We start from the raw sequence: 19,573 nt of genomic DNA on the forward strand, positions 1-19,573 counted from the left end.
TTTACTAGTTCAACTGTTCACTGATTGGATAAGAAACTTTCCCTCTTTTTTTGGTAACTAATGCTTCTGTACTTGCTTTACCACTCTTCTCTATCCACATAGTTTTTTTTCCCTTCACATCTTTTTTGTAATTGGTAGTTTAGTTTAGTTTCAGTTTGCTTTGTAAAGTTAGGGATAAATTTGTACCAAGTTAGGAGACCTTTTTTAAGGAAAACTTTTGTTTTAGAAGCTTCTTTTTGGTGGTGGTGCTGGGGAGGGGTAGGTGAAAGGAGATAACAGTAAATAAAGCTCAACAAATTTTCAGCTGGTCAGATCTTCCCACTGGCCAACTAAATCTGAAAGAGCCACAGGTTTGTGGTGGGTTTGTCTAGCAAGTTCTAAGTTCTAGTTCCTGAATTTTCCCTACCCTAGAGTGTCATGTTTCCATGCTTCCTTCTGAATAAGACCATGATCTGCAGACCTCCTTCTTAAATCAAATCATCCCTAATACTTACATGTTTCAGAATTAAAAATAATTTCTAAAAACATTACCTAAGCATTATATTACTAAAGCAATATAACCAAAAAAAATTATTTCCAAGAATTGACGAAGAACTTTTAAATAAAAGATAATTGAGCATTAATATTAATAAATGAAATTCTAACTGGTTTTATCTTCAACAGACAAACAACAGAAAGGTGAATTTGCATTAGATGGCTACAGTGTCAGAATGAATAACACTCTAAGAAAGGATGGAAAGAAAGATTGCTGTTTTGAAATCTCTGCTCCTGATAAACGTATATATCAGGTTGTACTTTTTATGTTGCCTTGAAATTAAGTTGATAAAATGTTTTGATTTCATTTATAGAGACGTTGACATTTGATTAATACTCTCCTTGACATGTTAACAATAATAAAAATACTGGTGTTTAAATACATTATGCATTGAACATTCATATAAGGGGAATTTTTTTTTAATTTCGGATTAGTTCAAACGCTATCTTCTTGAAAAAGATAAAGAGAATATATAACTTATCGATTACTTCCCATGTTGCATTTATATCTGATAGAACTAGGTGATCTTCCAAAAGAGTTACATAGCAGAAAGAGTAAAATTATCAAAAGACAAATATCAGAGTGATAATACATATTGTGTTGCTTAGGAGTGTGGGAGAAAATGAAGGTAAAGGTACACATCAGCTCTGCAATTCAAGAGCTATCAGCTAGGCTTCAATATGGAATGTATGTTTAATCAGTTTTAAGTATCTGAGATTGCAGTTGAAAGCCAGTTAATTAAGTTGTCAGGTAGTGTGTTGGAATCTGACAAGAACATTTTTAAGAAAACTGTATCCAGCAGTCTAAAGAAATTCATGGGTGTCTTCTAATTGTCAAGGGCAAATTTTGTTCATCAGTTCTGTCTTTGACATTGATGAAGAGAAGCAGCTTTTTTTTCCTGCACAGCTGCCAGCTGCTGATCAGAGTTTCAAATTCATCATCCTCTGCTTCAATTGCATAAATTTGTCAAAATTAACTGTACATTATAAGAAGCATCCTTGCAAGAAAACTTCCACTAGACATCAAAAGAATTACTAATAGTCTTAAATAAATGTTAAGAATACAACATACCTTTCATTTCTACTGTGGTGATTTTCGTTTTTATTGTTTATTTTATATTAGTTTACAGCAGCTTCTCCCAAAGATGCTGAGGAATGGGTACAGCAGCTGAAATTTGTATTGCAAGGTAAGATAAATCAATTGAATGAGTTATCACAGTCTTTAAATACTAAATAACAGAGTAGTTTGGGTTTTCATATACAAAAACTTACTGACTTCTGTGAGAATGACCAAGTGAATGTGACTGCTATTTATACAGACCACTTACTTCAGATTTTAAACAGCATCTTTTTTGTAAGTACCAATTGGCTTACCTTAAAATTCACATATTTACAAAACAATTTTAAACATGATTTTGGCCGGGCGCGGTGGCTCAAGCCTGTAATCCCAGCACTTTGGGAGGACGAGGCGGGTGGATCACGAGGTCAGGAGATCGAGACCATCCTGGCTAACACGGTGAAACCCCGTCTCTACTAAAAATACAAAAAACTAGCCGGGCGTGGTGGCGGGCGCCTGTAGTCCCAGCTACTCGGAGGCTGAGGCAGGAGAATGGCGTGAACCTGGGAGGCGGAGCTTGCAGTGAGCCGAGATCGCGCCACTGCACTCCAGCCTGGGTGACACAGCGCGAGACTCCGTCTCAAAAAAAAAAAAAAAAAAAAACAAAAAAAAACATGATTTTAGTTAAGGACATAACATGTAACAATATTGTTATTTTGTAGGGCTGCATTTATTTATGAAGTATAGTTTTAAAAATATCTTCTGCATTCTTTTAAAATTTACATCATGAAATGTGTTTTATAGATATGGAATCTGATATTATTCCTGAGGATTATGATGAGAGAGGAGAATTATATGATGATGTTGATCATCCTCTACCAATAAGCAATCCACCAACAAGCAGTCAACCAATAGATGATGAAATTTATGAAGAACTTCCAGGTATTTACTTTCTGGTGATTCATTTAAAGATTTAGGGCTGTGTGTGTGTGTGATTTGTCCTCCAATTGACAACTTGAGTAGAAAATGATGATCTATTGAGAACAAGGACAAAGAATATCTTTAAAACTCTATTTTATAAAAAGGGTTCTGCTTGAGATATTTCAAGTGAGTAGATGTAACTTATAAAAAGTGAATGAAACATTAAAATGAAGCAGATACAATACTAATCTCTTGGGACTTTTGGCTCATTAGCATTGTTTATGCTACATAATTTTTTAATTAAAAAATTGACTTGCCTTATAGTTTTTTCCACCAACTCACACATCGTTTTTTATTTATACATCTTGGAACTTCCATTAACCAGAAGTTCTACACATACCCCATATGTCATCAACTTCTGCCTCGGATTTCTCCTTGCTTGTAGTATATTGCATTGTCTTGGAGGAATGTTGTTGAACTATAAATAAAGGCCTTCTGAGGCTTCAAGTCTTCCTGTTGATATTTTAGCATCAATATGGAATAAAAAAGTTTTCTTAGTTTAGTGTTTACATGCCTGTCTGTTATATAACATAAAATTAATTATCTATTAGCTACTTGACTTGTGGCCATGAGGATCAATCTAAAATAAAAAGATAGACATCTAAAATTTAGGAAACATATGAAAACATTTAGGAAATTGTTGTATTGCTAATACTCTAGGTTGAAATGAGCTTTTTTGGCTATTAAAAAAAATCAGTAGTTAGAGAAGAAAAAGGTATTATAAGCAATATAAGCAAGATTTAACTAGTACATCTCATGTAGAGAGGCCATTTTGCTCTGAATATAACAATTTAATGATGCAATGTAAACCTTTAAAATTGATTTCAAAAATACTTAAAATGTTCCAAATTAATGTACAAATGTCATTTTCAATACAATACAATATAATAACAAGAGTATGGACTTTAGAATATAAAAATTTAAATTCTGGCTGTACCATTTACTAGCTTAGTGACTTTATAAGTTAATTTCTTCATTTATAAAATGGAAATAGTATCATTGGGAAGGGTAAGTGAAGTGATTTATTGAAGGCTCTCAGCATAGTGCTTGATCATAGCAAACCCACAATTAATTGTAACATCACCATCATTTTTGTTTTTATTATTGTATCTGGTGAATTCTTGCAAGTGCTTATGTGGTGGTACAGTAATGGTTTTCTAACCAAGTAAAAAGTAATAATTTTAACAATATTATAAATTTAAGGTATAAAAACTATGTATGCATCTATATATTGTCTTTTACTACCCCAGAAGATTAGTATAAAAGTATAATTTTATGGGGAATAGAGATCTGTGTATTTCAGTTATTTAGTGGAGTTACATGTTTATTAACACCTTCCTTTCTGGTTTACCCTAAGGAAATGGCATCTACTGTAGCATCAGTTATCCTCAAGTAGGGAAGAACATTCCCTAGCTGCTTGTTTTTAGTCACATCATATCATTAATACAATTATTTTAGTATTTAAAAACGTTTAAAAGAACTTGTAAGAATGTATACTCATAAAATGGAAGAGTGGAATACATTTAAACATATTACTGTCATTACATCCTTTTAAAACCCTGCAATGAATGTGTTACAATTGTTGAAATAACTGTTAAGTTCTGTATTTTTTCAACTTGGCTATTCTCTCCCACCCCTAAAGAAAAAAAAATTGATTAGGAATAAAGAGCAAATATTCATAGTTATTTTCATAACAAAGACCTAAGGAAGATCTGATATAAGTAGCTTGAAATTTTAAAAATATGAAACATCTTTTATTTTCTCTTACTACAGATACTATTCTTCATCCTTCCTCACCCTCCCGACCCTCCCCTCCCCCCACTACAAACATAATTGTTGAAAGTAACTGGTTACTTTTTAAGTAGTGTTACTTCTTGCTGTGGTACTGGGAGAAATTTAAGCTGCCCTGGGATTTCTTTGCCCCTGCTTGGGATCCCCAGTTGCTCTGCAAAGTGATTGAGCTTGATAGAGCCTGCAACTGTGCCCCTGGGAAGGAAGCTGTTGTAGGCAGCTGTGGAATGTCTCGTTCCCCTTTCTTCCCCGGTGTAACTGAGAGCTGCTTCAACATCTGCACAGTTCAGCAAGTTTGTCAAGTTTGTGCCAACAGCTACAGAGGGAATTTTTCTAGTAGAGGCCCTAAAGGTGTCTCAGAGTTAGAGGTTTTGTATGATTAAATATCTGAAACTAGGAAGGTAACTTTTTTAATCTAAAAAATTGTCTCTCAGGACAAGAATTAAGCTTTTTGCTTTCACTTCTGTGAAATTTGAATATAATTTTGATAGAGGAGTTAGAACAATGGAAGAGCAGTAAGCACATTTACATACTATTGATATTTTTCCAGTTCTGTTCAAAGAACTGTGTATCTCTGATACCTGACTGGCTAAATTCCCAGAATTAAATAATACTACAATTTCAACACAATTTTCTGTCAATTATGCATTGTTGAAAACTAATACTCTTAGTTGAAAGATGAGGTATACAAATGTATTTGAAGAAAAATCTAAGAATTTAGCATGCTACTTTAAATTACAAAGGTCTTTTTCTGAGAAACAAAAGCTCTTACTCTAATAAGTGTATTTTTTAAAAACTATGAAATAAACCTGCAGTGTTTTAAGTTTCAAGAGTAAGAAGAAAACATTGTTTTAAAAATTGCATTGGGCCAGGCACAGTGGCTCAGGCCTGTAATCCTAGCACTTTGGGAGGCCGAGGTGGGTGGATCACTTGAGGTCAGGAATTTGAAACCAGCCTGGCCGACATGGGGAAACCCCTCTCTACTAAAATACAAAAAAAAAGAAAAAAAAATTAGCTGTGCATGGTGGCAGGTACCTACTGTAATCCCAGCTATTCAGGAGGTTGAGGCAGGAAAATCACTTGAACATGGGAGGCGGAGGCTGCAGTGAGCCAAGATCGAGCCACTACACTCCAGCCTGGGCAACAGAGTGAGACTGTGTCTCAAAAAAAAAAAAAAAAATTGCATTGCAAAATATCTCTTGAAAAATGTTTATAATTCTATGGGAATCTAAATCGTTTCATTATAATTGTTTTCAGTTAGAATATTCTAACTTTATTACAGTACCTTCTCTTTAATTTCTTGTTCATTTGTTTTTAACTAACTTGATAAAAGAATAGGAATAAATTTGTAAGACTTCTTTGTGTTTAAGGGATTTATACATATGTACAAAAGAGTTGCGAGAATGCCATTTCTGGGGAGTATTAAAGGTATTTGGCTTTTCTTCAAATATCCTAATGCTTTTACATCTTTTATGTCTTATTGCTTATTAGCATAGGCCACTCAGGTTTGCTTACATTGTAATAATACTGTAGCATATTTGTTTTTGTGCAGCTAATATATTGATCAAAGTGTGTTAAACTGTTTCATAACATGGTAATGAGTTCATTTGGCTTAGCACAGATTTGTAAATTTATTGCCCACTTTTTCATTAGAAATACAGAGGAGTGTCTTTGTCTCATTTTGAATCTCAAAAGAAGAAAATAATACTCGGGAAATTGCTGCAGAAACTAACCCTGTTTGCTCTTCTCTTCTACTCACCATGTCACTTGATTTTTTTCTTTAATGGCAGGAAATTGTGCAGAAACAACAACAACAAAAAGATTTTTCTAGATCTAAACTGAATAGAATCAGCCTAGTAACAAGAATGGTAACCATCCATTAACTTATTAAATCTGTAGCTTTCAGAGGAATTGCACTTGAAATGTCTTCTGGCAAGTGGACTGGAGGAGAGAGGGCAACATAAAACAGGAAGACAAATTTCTATTCCATTAACCTATTTTTTTTAAGTGTGAATTCATTTTTTTAAAAAATTACGATGACAGATTGAACTATTCTGAGTCAGAAAAGGATATTTTCATCCTTTGGCCGTTCAATTACATTTTAAATTTATTCAGTCCAACTATCTGCATCTAAAATGGAACATAAAGTAAAATGCAGCTATAATTTTTTTTCCGTGAGACTATTATATATACATAAAAAAGAACAGTGTTTGGATACTTTAATTTGAAGTAGTTTACAGCAAATGGACACAAATGCTAATTTAATCAATAAGTGGTTATAGGCCCCCAAAATACATTTTGGCTTTATTTTCCTTCTGAATAATTATCACTCATATTACTAAGTTAATATCAAGGTTACAAAGGACCCTGCAATCTGTGGTATTAACAATGTTTTAAGTGATAGTAGATCCTGACTTCACCAAACAATTTTTCTCCTTTCTTCTTTGGAATGCAATGGAAAGATGTCAATTAATTTTTGCAGAACCACATATATTCAGTATGTTAATATTGTTAGTCTAGGCAGCCTGCTAACATTATTTTTTCTTAAACTAGGTACTGAATGGTGAAGTTATCAATGTGGTGATATTGTGGGAATATTTTTTCCCAAGTAGATGACTAGATTAGAGTTGAATTTTTGGATGGTGATATGGTTTGGCTGTGTCCCCACCCAAATTTCATCTTCAATTATAGTACCCATATAATCCCCATGTGTCCTGGGAGGGACCAGGTGGAGATAATTGAATCATGGGGGCAGTGTTCCCCATCCTGTTCTCGTGAGATCTGATGGTTCTATAAGGGGCTTCCCCCTTTGCTGGGCACTCGTTCTTCCTGATGCTGCAATGTGAAGAAGGACATGTTTGCTTCCCCTTCTGCCATGATTGTGAGTTTCCTCAGGCCTCCCTAACCATGCTAAACTGTGAGTCAGTTAAACCTCTTTCCTTTATAAATTACCCAGTCTTGGGTATGTTTTTATTAGCAGCTGAGAACAGACTAATACAGATGGTTTCAGCTCTCTACTCTGCTGAGAGGGTTATCCGAAGTTATAAAAAAAAAAAATTAAATCCTTCATAAAATAGGGTCACTACACACATATAATGTTTTTTTATTTTTATCTTTGCTGAATATAAATGTGTCTGCTGAATATTTGTTTATAGTATTCTTTATGTTGTTTCATAATATGGTATGAAGCTTTGGAATACAGTTCCAAATACCTGGCTTGTAGCTTTTCTCTGTGTTGCCATTGGCATTGCAGATTCTTTTCATTACAAGAGATGGCTTAACACATACTAAACCCAAAATACCTGTGTGTACACAAAACATATATTTCCATTGGTGGTGGGATAAAATGACTCATTTTTGCAAATTGGAACTACATTAGTGGTTCCCAGCCAAGGAATATACCCTAGAGTACATTTGGCAATGCCTGGAGACACTTTTGGTTATCATAACTGGGATATGTATGTATTTGTGTGTGCATGTGTGTGTGTGTGTTACAGATATCTAGTGGGTAAGGGCCAAGGATGCTGCTAAACGACCCACAGTGCACAGGGCAGCCCCCACAACAAAGAATTCTCTGGCCCAAAATGCCAGTAGTGCTGAAGTTGAAAAACCCTGGCTACGGGGATGTGATAGACAGCTTTTGGTTTATCACCTTTTTATTCATATCACTTGAATTATAAAGATTCATAACCTAAGCTCCATATGAGTTAATTCATTTTTATGGACACAACATAGGTTTTCTTACATACATGAAACTAGGATTACATAGAATGTCTCTAGGTTATAAGAGATCAGCTTGACTTGCCTATGACGTTTCCTTCAAGGGGGAGTATTGAAGTTCTATCCATCTCGTGGAAATGAGCAAGCCAGGAAGATAAAAAAGGAAGGAAGCATTTTGTCTATTTTCATGAGCTACTATCTCGGAAGGAAGAGGTTTCTAAAAATACCTTGTAGATGTGTGAATACTTGATTTATCCTGTTCTCATAGGGTCGTTCTTTTGAGGCTGAAGGAAAAGACCTGTGGGTGTGGGATTGGACTGTCTGTAAAGGGAGTCAGGCATCTTGGGGGAATGCAAGACTGAGCAATTCCAGGGCTGTCTGGAATTTGACGAGTGGCTTTAGGAGAAGTGGAAACCCTTTTATGGGACCTCTATCTTTTCGGACCTGGACTTTGAAGAGGCTAGTAGGATTGAGATGATCTCTGCCCCTGGAGTCAGATGGGAAGTCTTGGAGGCAGCCCTCCAAGGGGATCTGTGAAGAGGAACTTACCTTAATGTACTTCACAACAAGCCACATTGGGTGATTATTTTATATTATTTGTTCACTTTCCTTTCGTTATTGCTAAGTCTTAGGTTTCTTTTTTTCTTTTTAAAGATAGGGTCTCGCCCAGGCTGGAGTGCAGTGGTGCAGTCATGGCTCACTGCAGCTTCAAACTTCTCAGGTGTTGCTCCTGCCTTAGCCTCTTGAGTAGCTGGGACCACAGGCATGCGCCACCATGCCTGGCTAATTTTTTAATTTTTAATTTTGTCGAAATGGAGTGTTACTATGTTGACCAGGCTGCTTTTGAACTCCCAGCTTCTGGGATCCTTCTGCCCTGTCCTCCCAAAGTGTTGGGATTACAGGCATGAGCCATTTCACTAGCTGCTAAGTCTTAATTTTTAAATCCTTATTTACAAACAATACATACTTACTGGAATAAGTTTAAATATTCCTGACGTGCATAAAATAAAAAAGTGGTGCCGGGCGCAGTGGCGCATGCCTGTAATTCCAGCACTTTGGGAGGCCGAGGCGGGCAGATCATGGGGTCAAGAGATGAACACCATCCTGGCCAACATGTGAAACCCGTCTCTACTAAAAATACAAAAATTAGCTGGGCGTGCTGGCATGCGCCTGTAGTCCCAGCTACTCGGGGGGCTGAAGCAGGAGAATCGCTTGAACCTGGGAGGTGGAGGTTGCAGTGAGCTGAGATCACACCACTGCACTCCAACCTGGCGACAGAGCGAGACTCCATCTCAAAAAGAAAACAAAACAAAACAAAATGAAATAAAATAAAATTAAAATTAAAAAGTGAAAGTCACTCCGTACCCTAAGTAAACATTGTTAACAGTTCGATATGAATCTTTTTGTTCCTTTTTTTGCCTATATATAAATATACATACACATATAAAAGTTTTAAAACAAAAAGAGATTCTTCTTTTTATCTACTTTCTTCTGCCCTTTTGTAAAATTTTCTTCCTTTCATTTTCTTCCTATTTAGTTTTTACCTTCTTCCTTTTCTCATTCTTTTATTTACTCATTCCTCTCCTCTGTTTTCATTTTCATCCTTTCTCTTCTTCTTTGCTTTCATTTCTTTCATTTCATAAGTATTCTTGAGTACCTGTTGTGTGTACCAGGCACTGTGCCTAAGTGTTGAGAATCCGCCGGCATCCTTACACAGGTGCCCTTTCTGGCCTAAGCCTAGATTTACTACCATACCTTGAATTACCCATGTTTATTTATGTCTTGTGTGTGTGTGTGTGTGTGTGTGTGTGTGTGTGTGTGTGTATATATTATATTCACATCTCATGAGTTTTCTGTTTTTACTTTTTTGCTGGCAGAGTCTTCCAGCAGGTAGTGTTAAAAGTAGCCTTGTGTCTTTATATCTTGATACTTTCAAAAAAAAATCTTTTAATTTTTTAATAATTTAATTATTTTTATTTTTATTTATTTTTTTTGAGACAGAGTCTTCCTCTGTTACCCAGTCTAGAGTGCAGTGGTGTGGTCTCAATTCCCTGCAACCTCCACACCCAAGGTTCAAGTGATTTTCCTGCCTCAGCCTCCCAAGTACCTGGATTACAAGCACGCGCCACCACACCCAGCTAATTTTTTGTGTTTTTTTTAGTAGAGACAGGGTTTCGCCATGTTGGCCAGGCTGGTCTTGAATTCCTGACCTCAGGTGATTCACCCACCTTCGCCTCCCAGAGTGCTGGAATTGTAGGCGTGAGCCACTGCACCTGGCCCTTTTTTTTTTTTCAGATGGGGTCTTGCTCTGTCACCCAGGCTATAATGCAATGATGTGATCTTGGCTCACTGCAACCTCCGCCTCCTGGGTTCAAGCTGTCCTCTCACCTCAGCCTCCTAAATAGATGGAACTACAGGTGCATGCCACCACGCCTGGCTAATTTTTAATTTTTTTGTAGAGACGGTGTTTTGCTATATTGTCCAAATTGATCTCCAACTTCTGAGTTCAAGCAATCTGCCCACTTCGGCCTCCCAAACTGTTGGGATTACAGACATGAGCCACTGCGCCAGGCCAAAGCCGCCTTATAAGCCATCTTCCACTTCCCCTGTTTCTCTCCATCTGTCACTTGTCTGGCTCTACACCTTGCTGCAGACACCCAGAGTACCTTCCTCTGTATCTGTGACTAGTAGATTGTTGTCGTTGAGAGAAGGGGCTCTGAAAGGAAACACACATCACTTTGAATCCCAGCTCTGCCCCTTATATATGCTTCAGCCAGAAGAGGAGTGAACACAGGAAAGATGGAGAATACACAGGAAAGATGGAGCATGGAAATGGGCAAAATGTGTTAGTAACTTTACTGATTATTTTAAAATAAGCTTTGTTTTAATCTAAAAAAGAGGCAAAACTAAATTTAGGCAATAATTTAAAAGTTAGCTGGGGCAAGATGAAGATGAGGGGGTAGTGAAAGCATGCCAGATGTTGTCCTGTTCAGAAGGAGGGAGGAGAGGAATACTAATTTTAGTTTTTGTTAGGAAATGTTTAATTAGGAAATATATGTTAACATTTTAGAGTTAAGTACTAAAGAAATAGAATGCAATCTTGCATTGCTCAAAGAAGCAGAGGGTAAATAAAAGGTGACCACGTAAAACAATTTAAACACAAAAGAAGGCAAGAAACAAGAAATCAAAGCGAAAATGTGGTAAAATTAAGCCATAATATAAAAGTAAGAATGATAAATATAACTTAATATATTAAAATAAATGTTTGCATTAGATATTTTTAAAACTCTAGCAGTATTCTTCTTAGAAGAGATACACCTGAAACAAAACCACATGGAAAGTTTCAAAGTAAGGAAATGGAAATAAATACACCAGGCATTTCTATCCAAAGAAAGCTACTATAGCTATGTTAACATCAGATAATATGGAATTTAAGGTATAAAGCAATAATAGGACTACAGAAAGACACCGCATAACAAAAATGAAAGAAGATAAAGCTCAAATGCATCTAACTATATAACATTAATATCTATAACATATAAACATGTAAGACTAATTTGACAGGTTCTTAATCATAATGGGAAATTTTAAGATACCCCTTTCCAAAACTGATAGACCAAGGAGGCAAAAGGATATAAAGATTTAACCACAAAATTAATAATCTATCAAAAAAGATATAAACTAACATCACATAGCAGAGAATATTTGTTCATACAGTACACATAGAATAATCATAGAAATTGACTACATATGTGTTCACAGTTAAACTCTCAACAAATTACAGTGAATCTGTGTTATACAGACTATGGCCTTTAACTACAATTAAATTTAATTAGGAGCCAACTCTGAAAAGGTAGTTTAAAATACCCAAACCCATGTGTTTGGAAGCTGAAAAAATAATAATTCATGAGTTAAAAGAGGAAATTACAATGGAAATGACAAAATATGTAGTTTTCCATATGAAATACACTGAAATTAGTACAAATAACAACTTGTAGCATTGTTATTAACTCTTTTTTTGGGGAGGGAACAGAGTTTTGCTCGTGGCCCAGGCTGGAGTACAATGGCATGATCTCGGCTCACTGCACCCTCCACCTCTTGGGTTCAAGTGATTCTCCTGCCTTAGCCCTCCGAATAGCTGGGATTACAGGTGTGCACTACATGCCTGGCTAGTTTTTTTCGTATTTTTAGTACAAACGGGGTTTCACTATGTTAGCCAGGCTGGTCTTGAACTCCTGACCTCAGGTGATCCACCCACCTCGGCCTTCCAAAGTGCTGCGATTATAGGCTTGAGCCACTGTGCTTGGCCATGTTGCTAATTCTTTGGGGAGAATTAATCCCCAAAGAACTGGAGATGACAGAACTATAAAGGCTATAAAATCAACACATTTAAAATGATTCAAGAGACAAAATAAGGAAAAGAAACTTTAACAAGAGAAGAAGATCCTGTGAAAAAAAGATCAGATTTTTTTAAAGAACCAAATAGAATCACTAGAAATTATTGGTGGTTTGGATCACTTAGCCATTGAATTCAAAACTTTTAGAGAGTCATATATATGTGTGTGTGTGTGTGTGTGTGTATTTACATTGCTGAGAGAACCAATAGAATACATATTAAAATTCTGAAGCAGAAGATAAGCAAATGTCAACCACTTTAATCAAATTAAAATGCTAATATTTATAAAGCAAAATGAAAAACTATGTTAATGGTAGGCTATCACGTTTTTCCTGTGAATCCTAGATGAAAAATCCTAACACTGTACCAGAAGGTCAGATAGTCACAGGATAGGGTTTGTATCTGAACATAATCAAGTGTTTCATCCTTTGCCACCAAGAAATCTCAACAAGTAAAGACATAGCTTCTGATCACCTTCATATCAGACTTTTAAACTGGAGTCTTCATTCTTCAGATATGATTTGTCTCCCATATAGAATATAAATAGATCACAACCTGCTTTTGTTTTTAATTCATCCATTCTTTCAGAAGATAGACTATGATAAAGTTTGTAGTAGCTTCACGAAAATGTATTTGCTTCTTTATTTTTTCAGAAAAAAAAATACACACATATGTACACATAGCCACATGAACACATACATCTGTAGAGACAGACTGCAGCAGGAGAGTATCAAGCTTCACTATTTTTGCAGATAGGTCAGCTGGGAATATCAACTTCCTAAGAGTATTCAGCTGCTTACTTTAAAGCAGTGATTAATAAGAATGAACAAGTTCAACAAAATGTCAGTGATAAATATAAACACTCTTCATATCTGGCCTCAGCAAGTGCTACAGTTGAGTAATGCAAAACTTTCAACAAAATGGGAAAAAATCCAATTTAACTTAATTACGCGTAAGTGAAATTTTACCTTAATTTTGTTTCAAATAAAACACTCTTTTATAGATGTGTTCCTCTTTATTAGAACTTCATTAGAATTCTTACAAAGAAATAACAACTTATATCCACTTATCCATTATCCCCTTTGTTCCTTATTAAAGAAGTTAAGATGGAGCAGTTTTTTAAAAATATATAATAAGGACATTCATTTGCAAGGTCTGAGTTGTTTGGACTAGATCCCAAATCTGCCTCCTGCGTGGACCTCTTTTCACATCCTGGTTCAAGAAACTACAGCCTAACTGTGCTTCTCGTAAGCACACAAATTCTTGGAAGAGCTCTCTCTGTTCCTGTTGTCTCTTCACCTGCTCACTCTTTATCCTCAGGCAGTTTGGTTTTCTATCCTTATTCCTTAACTAAACCAGCTTCTTCAGAGTCACCAGTACTCTCCTAATCATCAGTCTTGGTCCTCAAATTCGTCTCTAGAAATTTGATTTTACTTACCACCACTTTTGTCTTGAAACTGTCTCCACCTTTGCCCTTCTCCAGTTTTTCTTGTTTACATATTATATTTACAAATAAGCATCTTAGCATTGTATTACATTTCCATATTTCCTGTTGCTTTTTACTGATTGTTTCAAATTATTTGTTTTGCAGTCTATCATTTTGTAATACTGAAGCTTTTTGTTTTTATCTTGTCTGACCTTCTCCTCATATCATCTTCTTATTACTCACTTAATTAACTCATCCAGCAAATATTTATTGAAAGCCCATTACATGTCAGATTCTGTTCTAGGTGCTGGGAGTTTAGGCATGAAAAAGGCAGACCTGGTCCCTATTAAGATAGTTGCAGATTGTAGTAGGTGATATAAGATAAGAGGATAATGTGAGAGGGTGTAAATGATGTGTATTCTATGGTTAAGGAAGAGATGACATTTAAACTGAAGACTTTTGGATAAAACTGGTAAATGCAAAAAGCCAAACGAAGCACTTTCCAGGCACAGTGAACACAAATACAAAGACTCTGAGCATGGACAATGCTGGGGTATTCAAGAACCAGAAAGGAGGGCCATATGTAGCCAGGCAGAGAGGTTAAAATGAAATTGGAGAGAAAGGCAACAGCCAGGTTAAGCAGGGCCTTCTTAGGATAGAATCACAGCCCCATGTGCATAAATGACACTTGAAAAATGTGTCCTGAATTACTTTAGTGAGGCTGACATGTATAATTATGTAAGATTGCCCACATACATCAGATGCTGTTTATGAGATGAGAAATTTGGATTGGAAAAGACCTTTTTCTCTTTACTTTCTCTCCCTGGACAATTTTATACCTTCCACATCACTACACAGAGGTGCATATGGTCAGAGCAAAGTAAAACATCTTCACTGGGTAGCTAGCTCATCAAAAGAATGTAGAAGATATGATGATAATTATAATAATAATGGTTAACACTTAGCATATGCCAGGTACTTTCCTAAGTATTATTTAATAAGCATAAGTGGTTGATGGTATAGGTATTATTACTATCTCTGTTTTACAGACAAGGAAACTAAGGCACAGAAAGATTCAGTAACTTGTTTAGAGTCACAAGCTAGAAGATAGCAGAGTTGGGATTTGAACCTAGGCATTCTGACTCTGGAGGTTAAGCTCTTAGCCAATAACTGGACTGTCTCTCAACAAAAATATGTTAAGAATTGCCTTGTCCTTAGTTATCAGATAAGCATTTACTGCACACATATAAAAAAAGACACCAGAAGAGATAATATACCAACCAAATCTCATCTTTACAAATGTTCTCTCCTCTGAGCTCTGGCTTTATTTCAAATAATTTTTGACCATCATATCAAACTCATATTTAAGATCAAATTACAGGTTGAACATTCCTAACTTGAAATCTGAAACGTTCCAGAATCTGAAACTTTTTGATCTCTGATGTGACACTCAAAGGAAATGCTCGTTGGAGTATTTTGGATTTCAGATTTTCAGATTAGGGATGCTCAACCAGTATAATGCAAGTGTTCCAAAATTCAAAAAAATCTGCAATTTGAAATGCTTCTAGTCCCAAGCATTTCAGATGAGGAATATTCAACCTATACTGCTCTACCTCCTTTCTTTTCTATTTCTATTAACAGTATCAATTGTTACTCAAGTTTAAAAACAGAACCTCCAAACCCAACATTGACTCCTTTCTTGGTCTCCCCACCTCTCCTAATTTAATCAGTTGCCAGTTACTCCTGATTCTGCCACTAAAACATCATCCATCCCTGGCTCTCTATTCACTCAGGCTTTAATAATTTCTCACGTGGATCATTACAAGAGCTCCTAAGTGGTCTCCCCACTTCCTGTGTGTGTATCTCTCTCTAACCAGCCTGATAGCCTATTCTACATGATGCCAACAGATTGGTCTCCTAAAATATAACATGGTCAAATTAATCCCTTGCTCATTAACCTTTATGAATCCCCAGTGCCTAGTAAACCAAGTTCAAACTCACTGGCCAGGCCCTGAGCCCCTTCCGTGGTCCCACACAAATCCACCTTTCCAATCCCATTTCTGCTGCTGAGACTTATGCTCCAGAGAGACCGAACTCTTCACTAACCCTTAGCCCTTCCCTGGACTGCCTTCATCAACTGTGTAGCTCTAGATACCTTATACGAAATCAATATATTGAGTTAATTCAGTGACAAAAATCCAGTCAAATAGCACACAGATCAAACTTTAGTTGATGTGCCTTTTCATTTTTTTTAATCCACAAAGTCTCTGATGAACTCTACCATATTTTCTAACATATCTCACTATCTGCAAGGTATAGGGTGGATACTCAGATGATCAATAAATAGCCCCTGTTCTCAAATATACCATAATTTAATAAGAGGAACAGATATATGAAATCTTAACTATAGAAAAAAAAAAATTAAAAAACATATACTCTCGCCAATTCCAAAGCCTAGTATGTATTACTGTTTACCTTGGCCATTGTTTCCTCTATCTACACCTTTGTAGAACCCTTATAGTCACTGCATCAGAAACAATGAAAATACCCTTGTTGATTCTATATATTTATTACACCATTATATGGCATTTGTATAAATGTAGTATTTTCATTAAACCCACTCAGGTGGAACCTTTGTGGTCATTCCACTAGAAACAAAATACCCTTGAAATTCTCTATATTTATTGGGCATAATACAGTATTTTTATAAGTGTAGGGTGATTTAATACTAAATACAGTATAGTATCATGGTATAATAGTAAATATAATATTATAATATCATTATCCTCCAGCATTCTGGAAATTAACACATATTCAGAACATCTCATCTGAAGCTGAGACAACGTATATAAAAGAATTCAAAACCTTCTTTATAAACTAGTTAATAATTTTTCATTTAGTGGGGAAAATGTTTTCAAGAAAAAAAGACTTTAGAAGTTTCTTAAGTCCTATCTTTCTGCTGCTCCAAAATGTTGAATGGCTTATCACAGACCATAGGATAAAATGCATATTTTTTACCTTGGCATTCAAAGGTCTTCCACAGTCTTACTGAAATCTCACATTCTAGCCTAATCCCTGTTATAATGCAACACTTCTCCAATTTTAACAAGCTGACTTGCTCTTTATTTTCCCCACACACATCCCATACATTTCCAACCTCACATTTTTGTTCATACACTTCTGTCTTTATAGAATGCTGTCCCCTTTGTTCAGTTTCTAACCATATCCTCCCTACTTTCTAGGCCCAGATCAAATCCCATCTCCCCAAAAGAGCCATCCCAGCATGAGGTGACCTCTGCTTCTCTGAACTCTAAACTTTTCTAACACCATTCATTTGAATATTAATCACAACTTTGTGATATTTTAAATGTTGATATCTGCTATTCTGTAACTCTTACTACTTTTCATGTGATTGTTTGGCAAACAAGCAAATGGATGGTTCATTATAATTTTATTGTATTTGCAAACTCCTCTAGTGCAAGGATCAAACCTTGTATTTCCTGGCACCCCCAGAGTACTTGACCAAGTGCCTTCCTCATAAGAATTCAATAAATAATACCTGAATAGTGCAAACTCTTTAGTTAAAGGGGTGCATTAGGTAAATTAAGAGAAACTTTCTCTCTCTATGATGATTATTTTCCTAACATGAATTACTGCAGAATCCTAAAAGAATGATTACTAAACAGTATACTATCAGTGGTATATTGAAGCATGGCTGATCCCCCATAACTTCATTAAAATCTAACATTACTATTCCAATGGACAGAGTCTCAAATAAACTTAGGACATGTAATACATTCAGTGATGAAAAGCTCTTATATCATCAATCCTTTGTGCCTTTAAAGATAAATCATCTACTATGAGCAATAGAACCAACTTGAGTTACCAGTTGTCTATGGCAGGCTAGTCATCTCTAGCAAGACATTTCCCAGGAAATGACATTCTCCTTTGCTTCCACTCACTCATTAACACAGGTAAAGTAGATCTAAAGAGCACAGGATCATAGTTAGGATTTTTAAAACCTGCCTTCTATAAGGACTTAATGTGACTAGTAAGCAAATGGTACATGTTATATTTAAAAGTAAACTCAGATATGGAAATCTGCACAAGCAACTTAGATGGTGAAGCAAAGTTAAGAATCAATGATTAGATAAGTCCTTGGGGAAAATGTTTAAACATTATCTTTCAAGCAATTACTTTGATTCAGTGGGCAGAGAGGAATCATTGGAGGGCCTCAAAAAGAGGAAGGCTGAGGTTAAGATTCAGGCTGCTCACTCCTAGTACTAGCTTGGACATACCTTAAGCCCTTTGTTTCCCTTTTCTACTCCATACCCTTTTCTTTAATTAAACTAGTTCCTTTTCTCAGCCCACTGCTTATGAGTCCTGCTCCCAATTTCACATTGCCTATTACACTCTCTCATAGAGCAGATGGCCTCATTTCACTTATGTTAGCAGCCTATGTTTTCTTTCAGAAACTACCCGACATCTCAGTTCTTCCCGGAAACCTAGCCTGATAAGGTGAAGGTCATCTGTACCCATAATAAAATATCCCATCTCCCTGTATTTTATACTTATGATATAAGCATAAAAGACAGTAACCCCAACACATGTAGATATACATGTCTAGACACTTTAAAGTATGTGAATTTAAATTATGTCAATAAAGTATTTTATTTTATACTTTCTAAGAGCTCAGCATTAATTTAAAAGTATTCTGCAGAGATCATCTAATATTCTAATAAATCAACTGAAAAGGAATACTAAAGAAAATGAAACATGAAATGAGAAAAGCAAAAAGAAAACACCCAATTTTTATGTAAACAATTCAATTATTCATGCAACACATATTTATTAGGCAGCTATTACATGTCAGGCACTGTACTAGACACTGGAGATACAATGTTGACCATTATGACTCAGAATTTGTTAATTAGAAATAAATATAACAAATGATAAGAAATGGTTATGAAAAAAGGCCAAAGAGAGACTGATAAAGAACAAAGATCCAAGCCAAGTCTATGGCAGTAAATGAGATACTTAAAAGGGCTTGTCTGTTCAGTGCTACTCATATCCAATGAGAAATATGTGGTTCTGAACACTACCTATAGAACATTCTGAAGATGAAAGTAAAAAGATTAAGGTTGGGGAGTTTACTAAATGGAGATCCTTTTGAAAAATGTTTAGGTGCGGTAACTATTGATATATATGGAAGAGACCAGATTATAGCATATTCAATGTTATAGGGAAACAGGGGAGTTCATATTCATGAAGAGATTTAAGAAAGAGTTAATAAGAAAAAGACTTTGAAAAACGCCCCCCAAATCCCTTCAACATTTAAACCCATTTTTTTTTTTTTTTTGCCCCTACAATAATAAAAAAAGACTTTCCAGAGGAAGTGGTGGAAGAAACCCCATTGCTCAAGACGTTAAAAACCAGATGGTCCAAAGCCCCAGCAAACATTCACGTGGGATCAATCCTTCACCCAGTGAAAGCAAAGAGATGGGACCACTGTAATAATGTGTTTTGAATCTCTAGCTTAGAAATGCTATTAAAATAAAGATTCACATTGCCTTGGACTTTTCCTTAATTTCTTAGCTCTTCTCTGTGCTCCTTCAGCTTTCAGTGTTGACTTCTGTTAGAGCTGGCCACACAGGAATTTGCCTATTTA

The 19,573-nt window shown here is 35.7% G+C and overlaps 1 protein-coding gene across 3 annotated transcripts in view; it reads left to right on the forward strand.

Annotated features, from left to right (window-relative positions):
* SKAP2 (src kinase associated phosphoprotein 2) overlaps window positions 1-19,573 on the forward strand; it is a 199,452-nt gene that overhangs the window by 140,619 nt on the left and 39,260 nt on the right. For all 3 annotated transcript variants that reach the window (NM_001257598.1, XM_015133800.3, XM_028844864.2), the window contains 3 exon segments: window positions 664-788; window positions 1,658-1,721; window positions 2,396-2,533. In NM_001257598.1, coding sequence (NP_001244527.1) covers window positions 664-788; window positions 1,658-1,721; window positions 2,396-2,533 — 327 coding nt within the window.

The sequence above is a fragment of the Macaca mulatta genome, chromosome 3 (assembly GCF_049350105.2).
Source record: "Macaca mulatta isolate MMU2019108-1 chromosome 3, T2T-MMU8v2.0, whole genome shotgun sequence".
Taxonomy (NCBI): Eukaryota; Metazoa; Chordata; class Mammalia; order Primates; family Cercopithecidae; genus Macaca; species Macaca mulatta.